This window comes from Schistocerca serialis, chromosome 5, assembly GCF_023864345.2.
Source record: "Schistocerca serialis cubense isolate TAMUIC-IGC-003099 chromosome 5, iqSchSeri2.2, whole genome shotgun sequence".
NCBI classification, from domain to species: domain Eukaryota; kingdom Metazoa; phylum Arthropoda; class Insecta; order Orthoptera; family Acrididae; genus Schistocerca; species Schistocerca serialis.
Window position 1 is genome coordinate 135,846,735 of NC_064642.1, and position 21,545 is coordinate 135,868,279.

The 21,545-nt window shown below is 40.5% G+C and overlaps 1 protein-coding gene across 1 annotated transcript in view; it reads left to right on the forward strand.

Moving 5' to 3' along the window:
• The window catches only part of LOC126482268 (eukaryotic translation initiation factor 2-alpha kinase-like), a 191,284-nt gene that overhangs the window by 100,344 nt on the left and 69,395 nt on the right, over positions 1–21,545 (forward strand). The window contains exons 10-12 of the mRNA XM_050106249.1: positions 5,249–5,360; positions 8,604–8,848; positions 12,962–13,105. Of these exons, the coding sequence (XP_049962206.1) occupies positions 5,249–5,360; positions 8,604–8,848; positions 12,962–13,105 (501 nt within the window). The remainder of the gene's footprint in view (positions 1–5,248; positions 5,361–8,603; positions 8,849–12,961; positions 13,106–21,545) is intronic.

The window sequence follows — 21,545 nt, forward strand, 5'->3', positions numbered from 1 at the left end:
CTTTGCATCACACATACTCTTTAAAACACCCCTATTCATTTTTACTGTTACCTCCTTAAGTTGTTTAAGCATCCCTATTGTCATAAATAACTTCCCTCTGCTGTGATATCTATATTGCTATTCCATTATTCCGAACTATGATGCAGTGTTCCTTTGGACAAGCATGCTTGTCTGAAGGAATTACATTGTAATTTGGAATAACACAGGCACTGCAATATTGTATTTATCCACTGGCACCGGACAAGTGACTTTAAAGTAAAATGTCTCTTCTGTATGGGAATGTACACTCCTGGAAATGGAAAAAAGAACACATTGACACCAGTGTGTCAGACCCACCATACTTGCTCCGGACACTGCGAGAGGGCTGTACAAGCAATGATCACACGCACGGCACAGCGGACACACCAGGAACCGCGGTGTTGGCCGTCGAATGGCGCTAGCTGCGCAGCATTTGTGCACCGCCGCCGTCAGTGTCAGCCAGTTTGCCGTGGCATACGGAGCTCCATCGCAGTCTTTAACACTGGTAGCATGCCGCGACAGCGTGGACGTGAACCGTATGCGCAGTTGACTGACTTTGAGCGAGGGCGTATAGTGGGCATGCGGGAGGCCAGGTGGACGTACCGCCGAATTGCTCAACACGTGGGGCGTGAGGTCTCCACAGTACATCGATATTGTCGCCAGTGGTCGGCGGAAGGTGCACGTGCCCGTCGACCTGGGACCGGACCGCAGCGACGCACGGATGCACGCCAAGACCGTAGGATCCTACGCAGTGCCGTAGGGGACCGCACCGCCACTTCCCAGCAAATTAGGGACACTGTTGCTCCTGGGGTATCGGCGAGGACCATTCGCAACCGTCTCCATGAAGCTGGGCTACGGTCCCGCACACCGTTAGGCCGTCTTCCGCTCACGCCCCAACATCGTGCAGCCCGCCTCCAGTGGTGTCGCGACAAGCGTGAATGGAGGGACGAATGGAGACGTGTCGTCTTCAGCGATGAGACTCGCTTCTGCCTTGGTGCCAATGATGGTCGTATGTGTGTTTGGCGCCGTGCAGGTGAGCGCCACAATCAGGACTGCATACGACCGAGGCACACAGGGCCAACACCCGGCATCATGGTGTGGGGAGCGATCTCCTACACTGGCCGTACACCACTGGTGATCGTCGAGGGGACACTGAATAGTGCACGGCACATCCAAACGTCATCGAACCCAACGTTCTACCATTCCTAGACCGGCAAGGGAACTTGCTGTTCCAACAGGACAATGCACGTCCGCATGTATCCCGTGCGGACCCAACGTGCTCTAGAAGGTGTAAGTCAACTACCCTGGCCAGCAAGATCTCCGGATCTGTCCCCCATTGAGCATGTTTGGGACTGGATGAAGCGTCGTCTCACACGGTCTGCACGTCCAGCACGAACGCTGGTCCAACTGAGGCGCCAGCTGGAAATGGCATGGCAAGCCGTTCCACAGGACTACATCCAGCATCTCTACGATCGTCTCCATGGGAGAATAGCAGCCTGCATTGCTGCGAAAGGTGGATATACACTGTACTAGTGCCGACATTGTGCATGCTCTGTTGCCTGTGTCTATGTGCCTGTGGTTCTGTCAGTGTGATCATGTGATGTATCTGACCCCAGGAATGTGTCAATAAAGTTTCCCCTTCGTGGGACAATGAATTCACGGTGTTCTTATTTCAATTTCCAGGAGTGTATATAACAGATCTATGAGTAAAGGTTTTAGACACATTGTTGACAACATAATGGATAGCCAGATGGTAAGGTGACCACTTGTGATAGTGGGAAGCCCAGATTCGAGTCCCAATCTGTTACAAATTTTAATTGCTGTCATTCCATTGTACTGCTGATGGTTTTTCGTATTCACAACTGTGAATACAATTCTTGTACTGTTTTGATGCGTTTCCACCATTCTGATCTAACACGATTTTTTTAAGTGCCATGTTTGCCTTGCTAGCTATGCTGCTCAGCAAACTGTTGTTGCCAGTTGCTTGTATTATTAATTGCTTGCAATATTTTTCATTTATATTGTATTTGAATCTACATGGTTTTTTCCCAACTCAATGTTGTCCCCTCTTGCTATTATCCCTACTGTGTTGCATTCAGAATACTCTCACTTTCGAAACTGTTGCACCCAATTCACAGATGATCTCCTGTCTCTTAAAGTTACCACATTTGCTAGTACCTAGTTTCAGTTGGTGAGAGAATTTTTTCAGTAAACTTTCTTCGATTGCAGTGAACCCCAGTTAGATACATATAGTGGCTTCTCCTTTATTCTTGATCACTCTGAGTTAGTGAAATTAATAATGTAATAAGTTTATTCTTTAAAAACATTTATGGACTATAAGAAAATACTGTACATTAACTGGATATCAAGAAATTCACACGACCCGGGACAACCGGGAGATCCAGGAAGAACCCGGGAATTTTTTCATCCAGGAGAAAACCGGGAAAAAGCCGGGAATTTTTTAGAATTCCGGGAATTTTTCGTTGTGTTAGTTGTCAGTTAAATTTTTGTAATTTTGACTGGTAAGAATCGATACTCTGACAAACGTTATTACTGTGTCGTGCTATTGCATAATAATACTGCAACAATAAAACGTGAACGAGAAAAAAACAAAAATAAAACATTAATTGCAAAGGAAATGTGCCATATACAACAAAACCCAGTGCTCATACAAGTGTTTGCCAACAGCATATTGTGTCAAAGGCTTTAGGAAGACTATGCAATGCTTCATAACAACAAGTTGCCTCCGATGAGCGTGACGTCACAACTGTACATTAGATTCGTTTTAGCAGTTACGAGCAGGCTCATGCGCATGTGAAGTTGAGTAGCATATGAGTGGTACCTTCTCCGCTTCTGGCTACAGAAATGTGGCTGTTGGCCCTTATCGCAGTATTGCCCCAGTTCGGAATTATCGTAGATCCGGGGCTGGTGCGCAGAGCAGTCTGAGTTGTAGTGGGGAAGTGTGTAGTCTCCACGTGACCCGTGTTTACACTTTAGTAAGTTTGCTGTTTCCTCTTCGTTTTCTGCTCTCACGTCAAATGAAAACAAAATGGATTTCTGTGGCCGGGAGCTATCAAGTGAATTAAGACATTCACATAATCACGGAAGACTAATATACGTTATTAGTTTCAGATTTTATTTTATTTCCACTTTTCTGACAGTCATGCATTAATCGCCTTGTAGAAGAATGAAGTTATTTTTGTCGTTTTGCTAAAGAAATTTGGTTTTTATTAATCTTTTACGCTGAGGCAGTCAATGTGTTTGAAACAAAGTGTTTAGTTCCACACTCTCGGCTAATTTCAACAGCTCACTGCATTTCAAGTGCACGTTTTCATCTTCTAGCACGTATAGCATTATGCCATAATATAGAATCAAAAATGAATTAATACAGTACTGGTACTCCAAGAAAATTAACATCCCAGAACCCACACTGAAAAGTTTAATATCAGGTCGAGGCCTACTTCATTGGGAATTTGGACCTACGAATGTGCTCTTTAAGTATGCACTTTAAATGTGCCATTTTAGTAAAATTCACGAAATCCCGATGCTCTTGGAGTATCTTCTTACGTCTTTTTTCTTTTATGACGTAATGTAAGATCTTTTAATGTTTTACACGTACGAACATACGGGCTTCCTGCGTCACAGTAGCTGCCAAAGCGCGGCGGCGCCTGTCATCTGGGGGTCTCTGACGACTACTGTAACAAACCTATTTCTAACAGGTCACGCGAAAATATTGCGAATAGTGGTTTGAAAATCATTACTTTCAAAGTAATTTTCATTTTACGCGAGTTGTACTATGTGCAACAATGTACGATGAACTTCTTAAATCACAGAGCATTTGATGAAGAGCCATTTAGAAATATTTTTTGCCCAGACATTCATGTCGTTATCATGAGCGAATTGATGTAGTGCTACGGGAAGCTCTCTCTCTTCTGTGGTAGCTAATTTATTTGTGGAAAACTTTCAGGGCAAGTCACTGGGCTCGGCTAAAAATTTTACTGGCACATTTTTGTGATGTAACTTAAAGTGTAACACGCGCAAAAAGATCAACATTACATGTGAAAGCTTAGCTTCTCTTGCAGCTTATTAACCTTAGAGACCAATATGGTGTGTGAAAGCTTTGCTTTTCTTGTAGCAACACAACGTATATTAATTAAAAACATTACCTTTCCAGTTTGTGTATCCGCACTACTTAACAGTGATGTTACAATTAGCTGACATCACGTGTCCTGTGGTCTGAATATCCGCTGTCATCGGGTGGCGGGATCACGTGACATGAGCTATGACTGGCTTACAAACGCTCATCGCAATCTCGATTACAATGCTTGAGAAAGTAACATGCGGTGTTTGGTAGAATTCGAATTTATACTTTCGTAATACAAAAATATGCAGTGTACATGTTGCTGCACATCAAAAATTTTTCCAAAAGGGGTTTTCTTCCCTGAGTTTCGTTTTCTAAAGTGCCGGGAAATTCTACGCCTGTGTGTAAAAAACATAACCATTCTAAGGATTGATAAATTTTACAGTTCCGAGGGAAAATATATTGTTACTTAATAACACGGAAAAAGTGTGTTTTCATCCGGGAGTAGGTGTATTTTTAACAGGGAAATCCGGGAAAAATCCGGGAATTTTTTTTTCCTTGTCCTCGTATACACCCTGCACACAACAGATTGCATTTATCTTTTAGGCCTCGAATGTCCTCCATGGTTCAGGTCCTAATCTGTTTACCAGCTAAAGATCATCCTTTCTCCCTTCTTTGGCCATCCTTTGATACATACTGTTCATAGTTACTCAGAAATGAACAGTCTGACATTTTCACACATTGCCAGTCCCACTCTCTTTAGTAACATCTGAAAAAATGTTAATGCTGCCAATTGCTGTGACATATCCAGCTGACACCTGCTGACTTTACGCGCCTCAGAGAGTTTATCCTGGTAACAGCATCACTGCTATCCAGATGCCTGTGCTGTTCATTATATGAACCTTTTCCTTTGACTTATATTGGTGTCCGAGTGACAGATTTGTCAGTGAATGTGGAAGTCCCACATCCAAGTATATGACAAATACACAAATAGACAGGGTTATTCTTAAACAAATCAAATATGAAGGCAGTTTAAAAAGGATATGTATGAATATTGTAATGTCACTTAAAATAATTTCCATACCTAGTTTAAAGACAGAAAATTTATTTCAGGTAGTAATGTGTGATATTGACCCCTTTCAATTTCAGGAAAGAAGTTACCATAATCAGCATATCGACTGCAGTGTTGCTGAATCTACTAACACAGAGATTTCGGAGCATATTAAAGAAAACGGCGGCATGTGCACAAGTTTCCAACCAGGTAATCTGAGATTCCATGAATCTTGAGTCTCTCTCTCTCTCTCTCTCTCTCTCTCTCTCTCTCGAGTAACGGAGGCATTATTGGTTTAACGTGAAGTTATGGAGTTAATGTGAATTTTAATTGTACCAAAAGGAAAATTTCCGTCAGTGCTGTTGACTAACATGAGAAATTTTAGTTTGTATGTAAAAATAAATAACTAAAACCTTTGAAATGGGTTCTGAGTTAAAGAAATTTATTGGTGAAGGTCAGTAAGTTATGCAGAGAATCCCATCATAACGAACATATTTATAAATATTCGTTGTTGGGGGGGGGGGGGGGGGGGGAGGAATGCTTTTTTCATGCGCAACGTGGTCCATTGTTGAGATTGCTGCAGCAACTACCATTGTTATCCAAACTAAAAAAGCACACAATTTGACTGCATATGCAGGACATATGCAAAACCTTTGCAATTCCCAGTAGTTAATACTCTCTAACCTTTGAACTCTGCAGTCTTTTTGTTGTGCCTATCTGTGACTCAGCATCTCCACTATATTGATATCTCATTCAGGAGGATAGCAGTTCAATTGCCATCTGTCCATTCATATTTGAATGTTTTATGGTTTCACTAAATCACTTAATGCAAATGTTGGAATGATTCCTTTGAAAATAACACACTAGACTTCCTTCCTTATCCTTCCCAATCTCTCAGCCTTTGCTTTGTCCTGAATGGTCTTATCATCGTCGGCACCTTAAATCCTAATCATATTTGCTTAATTTAGTAAATCCAACAGGTACTCTGTATTCTACCTCATTACTGCAGAGTGACACACAACTCTCTTGTCTATTATTCCACAAAATTGACTGTCCATTGTGCTCCGATACTACACTGCTGGATGACTTTCTCAACATACTATCTACAACAATACTGGCGTTACTGTATATCTCATGGTCTCATGTCATGAAGTCAGAGCTATACCCAAGGATAATGAACACTGCCAATATTTGTAGATGTAAGAATACTAGTGTCCAATGCCTCTTATGTAGTCACTGCAGAAAGTGAGACGTCTAGTTCATAGAAAATGGTGCGTCCTATGTAGTGGTGCCAATTAAATAAATTAGACAACCAGTGATCTCAAAATGTAGATGTCCAGGTAATACAATTCTTCAACTTCCCATGGATGTGCATACCACTTGTTTGAAGTACTGATCAGTCTTGCTTTCCGTATTGGAACTTCTCAAAATATCTTCCACATACGTAAGTCAACTTACTAAGATTGACCCACAGTCTTGATATTGACGCTGCATCTCCAGACAATTTATGAAATATAATTGCTGTTATAAATGCTCTCTATACTGCATGTAAAAATTATTTGATGCTACATACTGTTGTTGCAATCATTTAGCCATTATCTGTATGTATCACAACTTACTATTGTAATTTGTTTGTTTGTTTGGACGAAACAAGCAGAATACTACATTGCTTTCTTAATCCAGAGTTGAACAACATCCTCTTAAGACACCTGTTCCCATACCTATATCTCTGTTTTCATTCATTAAAACTTTTATGAAGCTTGATTACAAGTGACTTGGAATCTTGGAAAGCTGTCAGGTTCCTGCATAAAAATTTCTTCATCCATTGCACCATTCCAAAATGCAGACTTTGTTTACAGTAACGGTCAAAATGGGTCAAATAGTGTCACTGTGTAATGGTGCTAAATGTCTTGCTATAGGTACTACCTTTTTGTAGACTGTAATCTGTAGCCACCTTTGGCACGTAGTAAAGATACTTATTTGAGGTTCAAGTTGAAGATTTTTATAAATCACCCATTTCTTTGATGGCTTTCCTCTGTCGGTAACAGAGTCAAAATTTTGGCCTGTTCAATTTCTGCCAGTATTGCTTCTTTACCATGAGCTGAAGTTTTTGAAGTTTTGCGTGTTAGAGAGAAAGCTCCATTATCTTTTATTCTCTTTTTTGAGTGTTGCTGGACTGTTATCGTGTAGACACACAAGAATTATTTTCTTTAGACTCATTTCCATTGTAAGCATTTCACGAATAATAGATACTGTTGTGGTCTTTAGTCCAACATCTGGTTCAGTGCAGCATGCTATGCTACGCTATCCTGTGCAAGTATCTTCATTTACTTATAACTACTTCATTGATTTGAATCTTCTTACTGCATTTGTCTTTTGCACTCGCCTACATGACTTACGACCCATCCTGATCGCTTTAATTCTGCCGGTATCTCATGTCCTACATTCCAAACTTCACAAAAGCTCTGCTGTGAACCTTGCAGAACTAGCACGAGATTTCTGTGAAGTTTGGAAGGTAGGAGATGAGGTACTGGCAGAATTAAAGCTGTGAGGACAGGTTGTGACTTGTGCTTGGACAGCTCTGTTGGTAGAGCACTTTCCTGCAAAAGGCAAAGCTCCTGAGTTCTAGTCTGTCTGACACACAGTTTTAAATCTGCCAGGAAGTTTCATATCAGCGCACATTCCGGTGCAGAGTGAAAATTTCATTCAAGGATTCTAGCTGTTTTCAATTACAACATTAATTGTTTTCCTCTCCATATGATATATAAAAACATGAGGAAAAATTATATTGCTTTGATAAAGGAAAAATTTAATTTAAATTTGTGGGAAAATACTGAAGTAACAGCTAATATGTAATTTGCAATAATGTGTAGCACTGTTTAATATTATGTTGCAGTTAAAATTGCTAAATTTAAAGATATTCTGCTGATAGCTTTTGGTGGACAAGCAGGTAAGTTTTCCTTTCTACTCCACAAATGAAACATGGATTTTGATACACATAGGCAAACATGGAACTCCAACCTAATTACCATTTGTTAGTCTGTAAGGAGAAGTATAGAAAAGAAATTAAAGTTCAGAAAGAATAAATAAAAAAAACTTCGAGGTTTTTCCATTGAGTTTGTAATTTTGTCAAAGATGGCAAATGATTTTGAAGATCAGTTGAATGGAATGGATTGCATCTTGAGAATGAGGTTATAAGATGAACATCAGCTAAAGTAAAAGGGGGGAAGTGGAATGTAGTTAAATTAAGTTTAATCACCCTAGAGGCCTCTGGCACCTTGGCTGGTACAAATGCCTTTTTGGAACCTAAGAAAACAATAAAATAGCAGTAACTTTTTATTTTTGTAAACTTTCATTCAAATAATGCCATGCTTTTGTAATTGCGGTATCTTTTGGAATAAGTTTTCATTTACAGCATATACTTGTAAGAAAAATAATAGTTTTGTATTTCAGGCACAAACAGTATTGGAAAAGCCTTCAGAACAACATGATTCTGGAGTAGATGTGCGGCTGGCACCACGAAGTTACTCGGAGCCGGGTTTGCTGTTGAATGAATCTCATGGTTTTGTCTCACGTTACCTTACAGACTTTGAGCCAATACAGTGTCTAGGAAGAGGTGGCTTTGGAGTGGTTTTTGAAGCTAAGAATAAGATAGATGACTGCCGATATGCTATAAAGCGGATAACACTTCCAGATAAGTAAGTACTTTTCGTGTTTACTGTAGTATTACAATTACATGAAAGTATGTACTATTGAGCGTACATATGTGTTCTGAATGGAATAGCTAATGCACTGACAATATGTGTAGTATGAATTCCATTTCCTCTCAGGCAACAAAGGGCAATAGTAAAAAAGTGTTAAAAATCAGGAAGGCAATCATTTAGCTGTAGGTGATTGATTGTGGGATCATAGAAATGCACATAGCACATGAGTTGTTAGCTTTTGAGCTACTGATCTTTGTCTTACATATGTACACATTCTCACCCAAACACTTACTCTCTGAGTTTTTACCGAAGCTGATACTAGTCAGAGCAAGTAGATAAGTGAGCAGGAAATGGAAGGTAAGATAGAGGGTCGGACAGTTGTCCTTCAGCGGAAGTGTGAAAATGAGAATTTTAGATTCCAGTCTGAGCTGCTGTTGCTGTAAGATGTAATGTGTAACAGTCTTTTTGTTGTGCCTGTCTGCAACTGAATGGATCATCTTTATGTTGAGTAGCAATCTATCCTTTTTCTAATACTGTTGATATTCCAACTTGAAGTTTCCATTGTCAGAACTGAAAAAGTGACATTCACGAAAGGGGGTGGGAGGACTGAGTATAGGGTTCACACTGAGGGGGAGTGGTGTGGAAAATAGCGGGAGAGGAACAATAAGAATAAAGGAATGGGTACTACTGAGGGTTCAGACCAATGGGTTTGAGAGAATGGAGGATGTGGCAGGACATTTTTCACCTATTTAATTCAAAGCTAGTTGTAGGTAGAGGATCCAGCTGGCGCAAATACTGAAGCAGCTATTGAAGTCCTTGTTTTTTGTGGTGTGCAGTATGTTTGACAACTTGGTGGTCATGTTTTCAATAGCTACAGTTCGATGATGCCCATTCATGTGGACGGAATCTGTTTAGTTGTTATTTCCACTTGAAATGCTACAGAGTTATTTTAACGTTTATAATGTGGCTGCATAGTGCATGTCCCCTTCTGCTTCGCCCCCCCCCCCCCACCACACACACACACACACACACACACACACACACACACACACACACACACACACACACACACACACACACGTAAGCACTCTTATATATGTGGAGTGTTTTTCAAGTCATTTCACATAATTTGAGACCATTAAGATGATGTATTATCTTGCTGAAGGAAGAAGTTCTTGTAGCCCACTGCAGGCCAGCAAGTGGACACACATGGTAGGACAGTAGGTTCCGTATCTTTTGCCAGTCACAGACAATGGAATACATATCAGTGGTCCATTTCTTATCCTGTAAACATCTAACACATGAGAACACCTCCCCCTTGCCTCTCGGCATGCGTGATGCCTCGCCATGTGGTCTTCCATGTGTTTTCACTCTTTCATTAGTGTGGACCAGTATGTTCTGGAGATCATCATTTCTGGTGATCTTATTTAATGCTCCCCTGTGTGTCCAGGCCCCATATTCCTGTATCCTTGTTAAACTCCATGACTTTATTACACACTGTGGGCAGAGCTCCACGTGTGGATGATACTTATGGATGGCTGCTCAACCATGATTATTGTGGTCATGCTGTACATCATACACATCCTGAATTTCACTGTCTTACTTACATCCAGTAAAAGATCTGATGACATCCCAGATTTGTGGACACACTCTCTCTTTAACACAGCTGCTTCTCTCATTCAAGTGCTCATTGTGTGCATGCACGTGTGTGCGTGCGTGCATGCTGTTATCAGCAATAAATTTCTCACCCTCTCCCTTCACCCCCCCCCCCCCCACCACAATTTCTTAATAATTTTTAATCATTGTCGTCAATTATGCAGTTGTCACTTGTCATAATCTCTCTCACTACACTGCAGGTCATTTTCCTGTATTTAGCTTGCACGTAAACATAGTTTGGTAGTGCATTTTTAGCATCAAATTTATAAAGATAATTCAAGGCTGTTGGTGTTTTCATATTAATCATGGCTCCAATGGCTCGTTACTAAAGAATATTGTTTCTATAACTCAGTTATCTTTCTATTGAAAAGAATTCCCAAATTGAAACTGTAACTGGAATATAAAAACAAAATCTCATAGTTCTAGCTTGCTGAATCAGAAGTTCCTTACATGACAATAGAGAAACAGTGTTTGAAGGAAACGGTCATTCAGTAATTAGATTGTAGGATAGAAGCTGATTTGTTCCATTGATGTAGGTTGGTGACTTGGAATGTTGGAGGGTCAAAGATAGAGTTGGCAGATAGGAGGAAGTGTAGACACTGTGAATAAACAGATGTAAGTACAACAAATAAGAATAAATAAGCACACAACAGGAAAACAAAAATATGGAAACAAAATCTAACAAGAAAAACAGTGAAATGTGTTTTGATCCATGCTTGTAGCTCAGTGGCCATTATGATGACAGAGAAAACCAATGATTGTTTAGTATGAAATGTGTCATGATGAGTCATGAAAAGACACCCCTTTTTTTTAAAAACTTTTTCAAGGTATTCAGACTTGATCTCACTTCCTAGTCACCAAGACTTTTGATATTGCCTTTCTAGAGAGTAATAAAGAACAATAAAGATGACAAATTTAAGTATCAGCAGAATATAGGCCAATTTTCAATGCACCTCCAACTTGCCATTGTTTCTTAAGGGCTTATATGCTCACATTTGTAGGTGGGTTAGAGCATGGTCTTGTAATGAAAATGGGAAAAGTGTTTGCAGGAGACACCTCTCCCTTTTTTTTAATACAAGAGTGGGCTAAAAATGGTCAACTTTGCCGTCAGTTTATGAAATATTGGAAAGTAGTAGGAGAATGAAATTTTATATTCTGAGCCCTTGTATTGGTAAGTTATTATGTGCAAAGTTTCACATTTATCCTGCAGTTACTTCATGAGATATAAGTAGCTAAAATTCACATTTATTTCGCCCCCCCCCCCCCCAAATTGCTTCAAATTATTCACATGCACATCGCTAAGGAAGCCTTTTTTAAATTATTTCACAAAGAGAGCGCAAAAATATTTGTACAGTATTAACGGAGGCATTGTGTCTCGAAGTTGTCAAAAACTCACAGGTAGACTGTGGATAGCTATGTTACGGGATCAGATGACTATATCTCTAGAAGTAGTGAATTAGCGATCTTGAAACTTTACAAATGTTCATTGGGAACATGTGCAGTTGTTCATTCAAATTTCCATCAAAATCCTTGATGGTTATATGGATACATATAGACCACTTGGCGTGGAACAACATAAGTGTACCTCAGGAAAAATGAAAAAATGTTACTGTTCAGTGTTATACAGTAATAGATCTACCATAATTTCTCAAAAAACATGGGAAAAGCTATGGGGGAATCATCCTGCAGCATGATGATGCATTGATGCACATAGCTAGCCTTACCATTCAGTTATCTGAGTTGACAGACTTATCATAGCTAACAATCAGAGCTGGACCCATCGATTTTTTCTGGCCCTATAAAAAATTTACATGTATATTTGGAAGAAGATTCACCAGATATAAAGCAGCTCACTAGCATATAACAAAGTAAACTCAAAGCACTTGAAGAATCAATAAACTTTTTCGAAACTGATTTCCAATGATGTAGAAGAGCATTGAGTTTCGTGGGAAATATGTTTCATGTTTACCATTTTACACAGACTCTATGTTAGATGAGGTAGGTTTTAGCATTGATATGGCTAGTGAAGACCCAGGCTGGCCCCCTCATTCTCAGTCACACTGCCAACCTCTCTCTCACTCCATACAGAAGGAATAACTGTGTTTGAGTCCTTGGTCTTGAGGGATCAAATTGGTTCTGGTTGCAAGTTGTTTTTTCCTTCACCATCTTCCTTTAACATGTATCACAATTTTCAATTTCAGTTTTAATTAATGTAGACTTTTATGATTTTTATGTGTATTGAATTTTTCTCGAATGAATTTTTGTTCACATGTGGAGAAATTATACCAGTTTATCTATCGCTAAAATATCAGATCCAATAGGCTGTACCACGTAAAGTCCAACAGCACTGTCCAGTCTACAAAATTCAGTTTGTGTAACCAGTTATATTCGTTTTACTGTTCTGATATGTATTATGTGACTAGAGAAACTGAAGTAGTTATCCTTTTACAGCCACGAGTCACGGGAACGTGTGATGCGCGAAGTGAAGGCACTTGCAAAACTTGACCACCACCACATTGTTCGATATTTTAATGCCTGGGTTGAGTGTCCCCCACCAGGCTGGCAGCAGCAACATGACAGTGTATTTGTTAGACCGTATGTACCTTCTTTTTTATAGAGTTAGATCTTTTATATTTTTTTCAAATCCAACATAATTGAAAATAAGATCTCAGATCGCTGGGAGTGATTGAGCTCCTTATTAAAGCTGTATTATACTGTGTCTAAAATGCCTGTGTGTGTGTGTGTGTGTGTGTGTGTGTGAGAGAGAGAGAGAGAGAGAGAGAGAGAGAGAGAGAGAGTTTTTAGAAGCAACATAATTTAAACTAGCAAATACTGAAATAAGTCTACACCATAGAGCTATGGCTTTTGGCTAGGAGCACCAGTGCTTCATAACGCACAAAGCAAAAGTTGCTATCTTGATCGCATTTAGTATCTCCACGTTTCATTCTGTTAAACAGTGATGGAAGTAAGAGAGCACTCCACCTTTAAGACAGAGCATTAATTTGTTAGACTACAAAACATGAAGATTATCACAAAATGAATTGTGTAATAACTGACAGAGAAAGGAAAGGAGGAGGAAAAAAATGAAGGTGCTTTTCTGATCCACTGTGTATGAGGTGATGTAGAAGAGTTGCTAGGGCCCTTGTCTACCTCTCTCCTATAGTAATTTTTGTAGAATTGCTGTGACACCCAAGTTAAGTGGATAAACATTGATCTTGAATGGCACATTTAGATACTGTTTCTTTGTTACTTGATACTTTATTTACAGCGTGAAATGTGCATTTGTAGCATCATTATTGGAAACTATACGGAGCTGAGCAGAAGTCTTGTTCTAGCGCCATTGTCTATGTTTGTTTTAATTCAACATGCAAATGGCTTATAATATTCACAAAAGGATCAGCCGATGCCAGATCTAACAGTCTGGTAACTGCACCTACTGCAATCCAGCATATTTATTTAAATACATGTTCGCAACTGCATGGATGCATGGAGTGAAGGAGGCGAAGGAGAAGCCAAGTAGAAAAGTGACAGTAGGAGGCACTCCCATAATTTTAAGATAAGTGCAAAAAACTGCATTTGTCAAGAGAGCTGCAATTAACTGAAATAATAGGGAACAGTATAGGAAGGGTAATCTAATTATGAAACTAAAGAAAAAAGGAAATATCTTCCACTTTTGCTCACTAGACAGAAATGATAATACTCTGTGGTAATGTTATTTCCATTTGACATTTCCAGGGAAGGACAGTGATGTGTATGCATTTTATTATATTTCCAGGACTGTAAAAGAGCAGTTTAAGAAAGAATGCATTATTTTAAAACAGTATTTTGGCCATTACAGTTATTGAGATGATAATAAGATGGCGCCGAGTGACCATTTTTCGTGTAGTGATGTCCCAGTTTCTTTAAAAAGTGATAGTGAGATTTGTAAAATTTGCGTGAAGAAGGTCAAAAGAGGTATCCTGTGTGCCGACTGCAAGTACTGGTACCACGATAAATGTGTCAAAGTAAATTTGAAATATATAAAAGACAAACATGACTGGACATGCCGACAGTGCTTCGTAAGTGCCGCGGAAAACGAAATAATGAACACGCTAAAGACAAAAGAAAAAATAATAAGCGTGTTAACAGATGATTTAGTATCAATCAATGCAAAATATCAAGAACTTCTGAGAAAATATCAAGAGCTGGAAACTAAATATAAAGCAGTGGATCGGAATTATCGCCTAACTCAAGACAACACCGCTGTTAATGGTCATTCCGCCCAGAAAATGTGGCGTATGCCGAAAAAAACAAACAAGCAAGAACTACATGTAAGTACAAACCCAGTTACACCATTATCAAACAAATTCTCAGCACTTGTAGCGGATTGTGGTAACACAATAGACATAAACAAACCAGAAAGTAATCACAAAACTCCAGCCAAAGAACCAAAAAAGAACTTGCCAAACTTAAGATGCACCAAAGGCATCCTTCTGTATGCCGACAGTCATGGGAAAGATCTGTCCAAACGTTTTCGCGAAAGTATGCCTTCAAAGCATTCAGTTTTCGCAAAAATCAAGCCTGGTGCAATGTTAAATGCAGTGGTGGAGAATATTACAACAGAAACAAGTCAATTGGGCAAAGACGCTCACGTTCTGATTATTGGCGGCGGGAATGACGTGTACAAGAATGAAAGCAAGACAGCTCTGCGAGGCTTTCGTAACATATTACCAAAACTATTTCAAATGAACATTGTAATCACAAACATGCCAGTGTGACATGATTTACCACTGTGGTCGTGTATAAACAAAGAGATTCGATACTACAATTCCGAGCTAAAGAAACTGTGTGATAAATTTAGCCATGTACATTTGATAGACTTAAGTAAGATGAGTCGTGATGAGCATACAAAACACGGATTCCACTTAAACAGGAAAGGGAAGGCCAAGCTAGTTTCCCACATAAGCAAACTGTGCGAGAAAGGCAGTGTGGAGAAAGCTCCTATTGCTCTGGGCTACAAGAAGACTTTTTTGGACTAAAGGACCATAATAATAGTTTTCAGGGATGTATTTCAGATATGACTGAGTCCTGTGCGCGCAAAGAAAAGCCAGGCTGTGAATTAAGTGCTCAGTCTTTGCAGGTCAGTTCCAAAAAACCAGAGTATGCAAAATGTCGCAAAAAGTGTAACTCAAACAATTTTGATTCATGCAAGATGGTAAAGAAACAAGAAGGGATAATACCCTTAAAGTTAATGCAATTAAATGTGCAATATCTCAGAAACAAACTAGACATTCTACAAATATTCATAGAGGAACACTTGCCACATGTACTGGTAATAACGGAACATGGGCTAAAATACAGTGAAATAATATACTATGGATTAGAAGGTTACGTACTAGCAAATAGTTGTTGTAGGCAAAACCATAAAGGTGGTGGTGTGGCAATTTATGTTAGTAAGGATGTAGAAGCTAAAACAAAATTCCTTTCTTGAACACCACACCAAAGAAGGATCAATTGAAATGACAGGTATTGTACTCCACAGTAATGATCCTAAGTTACCAAAGCATAAAATGATTGGAGTATATAGGCCACCAAATGCTGATGTAATGCTGTTTATGGATAAACTTAGTAGTGTTGCTGGTCAGGCTGGTTCTAATGACCTTACCATATTAGGTGACTTTAATATAGATGCAAACTCAAATAGTATAGTAAACTTGAAACTCAGTGATGTACTGACCTCATACAATCTTGTAAATATAGTGAACTCTGACACCAGAGTGACAGACACATGTTCCACTAGAATAGATTATGCTATAATCAACAAAGATGTTATAGATAAGGTAAATTACAGTAACTTAGATTTTTTTTATTCTGACCACTTCTGTCAGGTGATAGAATACAAAAATTCAGTTGTGCCTAAAATAACAAAAATTGTGCTACAGAAACGAATGCTGAATACCTCAAATATTAATGCTCTTAAAGACAAACTAGCGAATGAGAAATGGGATTCTGTGTACCGGGTAAAAGGGTCGGATGAGAAATGGAATGAATCCCACTCAACCCTATTGCATCATTATGAACATAGTTGTCCAGAAGGTAGTTAAACACTGTCAAAATGGAAGTAATCCTAGACTAAAACTCCCAACAAATCTGATTAGGCTCAAGCAGCAAGTACATGATCTAAACCAGCTTTATTAAGCTACTACTATGCAGGTTTTCAAGGAAAAATACAATAGGGTCAAGCAAACTTTTAAAACTGAAATTGTTAATCTAAGGAAGCAGATTAACAGCAAAACAATAGAACAGTCTGACAACATAAGCAAAGCATCTTGGAAGCTGATTGACAAATACCGAAAAGGTCCCAACAAGATGAACATGGAACCACTCAGCATAAGACATGGTGGTAACATTATAAAAAAACCCAGATACTTCCAGAATGCGATTTTCACTCTGCAGCGGAGTGTGCGCTGATATGAAACTTCCTGGCAGATTAAAACTGTGTGCCCGACCGAGACTCGAACTCGGGACCTTTGCCTTTCGCGGGCAAGTCCTCTACCACCTGAGCTACCAAAGCACAACTCACGCCCGGTCCTCACAGCTTTACTTCTGCCAGTATCTCGTCTCCTACCTTCCAAACTTTACAGAAGCTCTCCTGCAAACCTTGCAGAACTAGCACTCCTGAAAGAGAGCTTCTGTAAAGTTTGGAAGGTAGGAGACGAGATACTGGCAGAAGTAAAGCTGTGAGGACCGGGCGTGAGTCGTGCTTCGGTAACTCAGATGGTAGAGCACTTGCCCGCGAAAGGCAAAGGTCCCGAGTTCGAGTCTCGGTCGGGCACACAGTTATAATCTGCCAGGAAGTTTCAACCCAGATACTATGTGTAATATTTTTAATAACTACTACATTTCTGGTGAATAATCAACGCATATTACAGAATCACAGGTAGAGATCCAATGCCATCTCACAGAGTGTACGGAATTTGAAATTGTGGAAGTGAATGAGCAGGAGGTTCGCAGGGCAATATACATGCTGAAGAAAAAATTTTCATCTGGATGGGATGGCGTTTCCAGTGCTATTACTAAAGCGTGCTTAAAAGAAATCTCTAAATCTCTTACTCACCTGATTAATTGCAGCATTAGAGAAAACATGTATCCAGCGGTTCTAAAAATGAGTGTAGTGAAACCAGTGTATAAAAAGGGAAGTAAGAAATAAGTCTCCAACTATTGACCAATATCATTAATTCCCACTTTTAGTAAGATATTCGAAAGCATTATCGTTTCTCAACTAAGTGCCTTTTTCACAAAACATAAACTGCTTATAGATTCGCAGCATGGCTTCACAAAAGAGCTAAGTACAACCACAGCAGTTACACAGTTCATTCATGAAGTTTACTGTCTGTTGGACCAGAAGATGAAGAGTGCAGGTATATTTTTGGACCTGACAAGAGCATTTGATACGGTAAACCATAGCGTACTCCTTAAAAAGCTAAAATCTTACAGTATTGGGGATCAAGCCATGAATCTTCTAATAACCATATACCTGTTGAATCATAAGCAAAGCACTAAATTGTCATACAAACTAGATAATAAAATCATGAACTCCTAGTCCACCAGTGAACCTGTATTACAAGGTGTACCACAGGGCTCAATCCTTGGACCATTTCTCTTCCTTTATATATATATATATATATATATAGAGAGAGAGAGAGAGAGAGAGAGAGAGAGAGAGAGAGAGAGTATCTAAAAACAAAGATGATGTGACTTACCAAAAGAAAGCGCTGGCAGGTCGATAGACACAAACATGCACTCAAAATTCTAGCTTTCGCAACCAATGGTTGCTTCCTCAGGAAAGAGGGAAGGAGAGGGAAAGACGAAAGGATGTGGGTTTTAAGGGAGAGGGTAAGGAGTCATTCCAATCCCGGAAGCGGAAAGACTTACCTTAGGGGGAAAAAAGGACAGGTATACACTCGCACACATACACATATCCATCCGCACATACACAGACACAAGCAGACATTTGTAAAGGCAAAGAGTTTGGCCCAAGCTCCGCCCATTCCCGATGTCCAGGCGGAGCTTCAAGGAATCCTCAGAACCTTAGCCCCCTGCAAAACCTTTCACCTGACTCAATCAACCTCCTGACCCCACCGACACCCCGCAACCCTACCTTCTACCTTCTTCCTAAAATTCACAAACCCAATCATCCCGGCCGCCCCATTGTAGCTGGTTACCAAGCCCCCACAGAACGTATCTCTGCCTACGTAGATCAACACCTTCAACCCATTACATGCAGTCTCCCATCCTTCATCCAAGACACCAACCACTTTCTCGAACGCCTGGAATCCTTACCCAATCTGTTACCCCCGGAAACCATCTTTGTAACCATCGATGCCACTTCCTTATACACAAATATTCCACACGTCCAGGGCCTCGCTGCAATGGAGCATTTCCTTTCACGATGATCACCTGCCACCTTACCTAAAACCTCTTTCCTCATTACCTTAGCCATCTTCATCCTGACCCACAACTTCTTCACTTTTGAAGGCCAGACATACTAACAATTAAATGGAACAGCCATGGGTACCAGGATGGCCCCCTCGTACGCCAACCTATTCATGGGTCGCCTAGAGGAAGCCTTCTTGGTTACCCAGGCCTGCCAACCCAAAGTTTGGTACAGATTTATTGATGACATCTTCATGATCTGGACTCACAGTGAAGAAGAACTCCAGAATTTCCTCTCCAACCTCAACTCCTTTGGTTCCATCCGATTCACCTGGTCCTGCTCCAAATCCCATGCCACTTTCCTTGACGTTGACCTCCATCTGTCCAATGGCCAGCTTCACACGTCCGTCCACATCAAACCCACCAACAAGCAACAGTATCTTCATTATGACAGCTGCCACCCATTCCACATCAAACGGTCCCTTCCCTACAGCCTAGGTCTTCGTGGCAAATGAATCTGCTCCAGTCTGGAATCCCTGAACCATTACACCAACAAACTGACAACAGCTTTCACATCCCGTAACTACCCTCCCGACCTGGTACAGAAGCAAATAACCAGAGCCACTTCCTCATCCCCTCAAACCCCGAACCTCCCACAGAAGAACCACAAAAGTGCCCCACTTGTGACAGGATACTTTCCGGGACTGGACCAGACTCTGAATGTGGCTCTCCAGCAGGGATACGACTTCCTCAAATCCTGCCCTGAAATGAGATCCATCCTTCATGAAATCCTCCCCACTCCACCAAGAGTGTCTTTCCACCATCCACCTAACCTTCGTAACCTGTTAGTTCATCCCTATTAAATCCCCAAACCATCTTCCCTACCCTCTGGCTCCTATCCTTGTAACCGCCCCCCGTGTAAAACCTGTCCCATGCACCCTCCCACCACCACCTACTCCAGTCCTGTAACCCGGAAGGTGTACACGATCAAAGGCAGAGCCACGTGTGAAAGCACCCACGTGATTTACCAACTGACCTGCCTACACTGTGATGCATTCTATGTGGGAATGACCGGCAACAAACTGTCCATTCGCATGAATGGACACAGGCAGACAGTGTTTGTTGGTAATGAGGATCACCCTGTGGCTAAACATGCCTTGGTGCACAGCCAGCACATCTTGGCACGGTGTTACACCGTCCGGGTTATCTGGATACTTCCCACCAACACCAACCTATCCGAACTCCGGAGATGGGAACTTGCTCTTCAGTATATCCTCTCTTCCCGTTACCCACCAGGCCTCAATCTCCGCTAATTTTAAGTTGCCGCCACTCATACCTCACCTGTCATTCAACAACATCTTTGCCTCTGCACTTCCGCCTCAACTGACATCTCTGCCCAAACTCTTTGTCTTTAAATATGTCTGCTTGTGTCTGTATATGTGTGGATGGATATGTGTGTGTGTGCGCGAGTGTATACCCATCGTTTTTTCCCCCTAAGGTAAGTCTTTCCGCTCCCGGGATTGGAATGACTCCTTACCCTCTCCCTTAAAACCCACATCCTTTAGTCTTTCCCTCTCCTTCCCTCTTTCCTGACGAAGCAACCGTTGGTTGCGAAAGCTAGTATCGACCTGCCAGCGCTTTTGTTTGGTAAGTCTCATCATCTTTGTTTTTAGATATATTTTTCCCACGTGGAGTGTTTCCCTCTATATATATGTGTGTGTGTGTTCTGTGGCTCAAAAAAAGGATTCATCTGAAAGGTAGTGAAGTTTTCAACATAGTGTATCTGCCTGTTGACAACTCTATGCCTCTATCATCAGTATACAGGGTATTTCAGGATTAATTATAAATACCAGTAAACCCTCAAGTCTTTAAATAATTGAACTCCTAATTTATTCAAGTTTGAATTTTGATATGCTTTGTGTGTTGTGGGGTCATTTTCTTGCTCAAAGATAATGGTGCTTTAATGTGGAAACAAAATGTTTGTCCCCAAATGTTCCATCTTACAGAAAAATCAATGCAACAGGTAGCAAGTGTGTGTCTTTTACACTCATTACAAAAGTATTAAAATATTTTAAACTCAATGTTGTGAAAAGGAGAACTAAATACAATTACCATATGTCCAGTGTGCTGTGCCTCGCAAAGCAGTTGGTCATGAGACACCTTATGAAGAACAGAAACTGTTTATTCAGAGACAGCATAGTGGTATAAGGTCTGTGGCCATTGACCTCACTGAGTACTGCACTGAACAGCTCTTTGATTTACTTTGGTAATAGGCTTGGAAACAAAAAATCGTATTTGTGGCAGTCCATAGAACCGCAGCAGAAAATGTTATAAACATCAACGAGCAATTAGAAGACTTTCTAATGAGACTTCTATGTAAATACCTAGGAAGTGATCGTATGTACAGATTCCAACACTGGTTTCATCCTGTTGTTGTTGTTGTTGTTGTTGTTGTGGTCTTCAGTCCTGAGACGGGTTTGATGCAGCTCTCCATGCTGCTCTATCCTGAGCAAGCTTCTTCATTTCCCAGTACCTGCTGCAACCTACATCCTTCTGAATCAGCATGGTGTATTCACCTCTTGGTCTCCCTCTACAATTTTTACTCTCCACACTGCCCTCC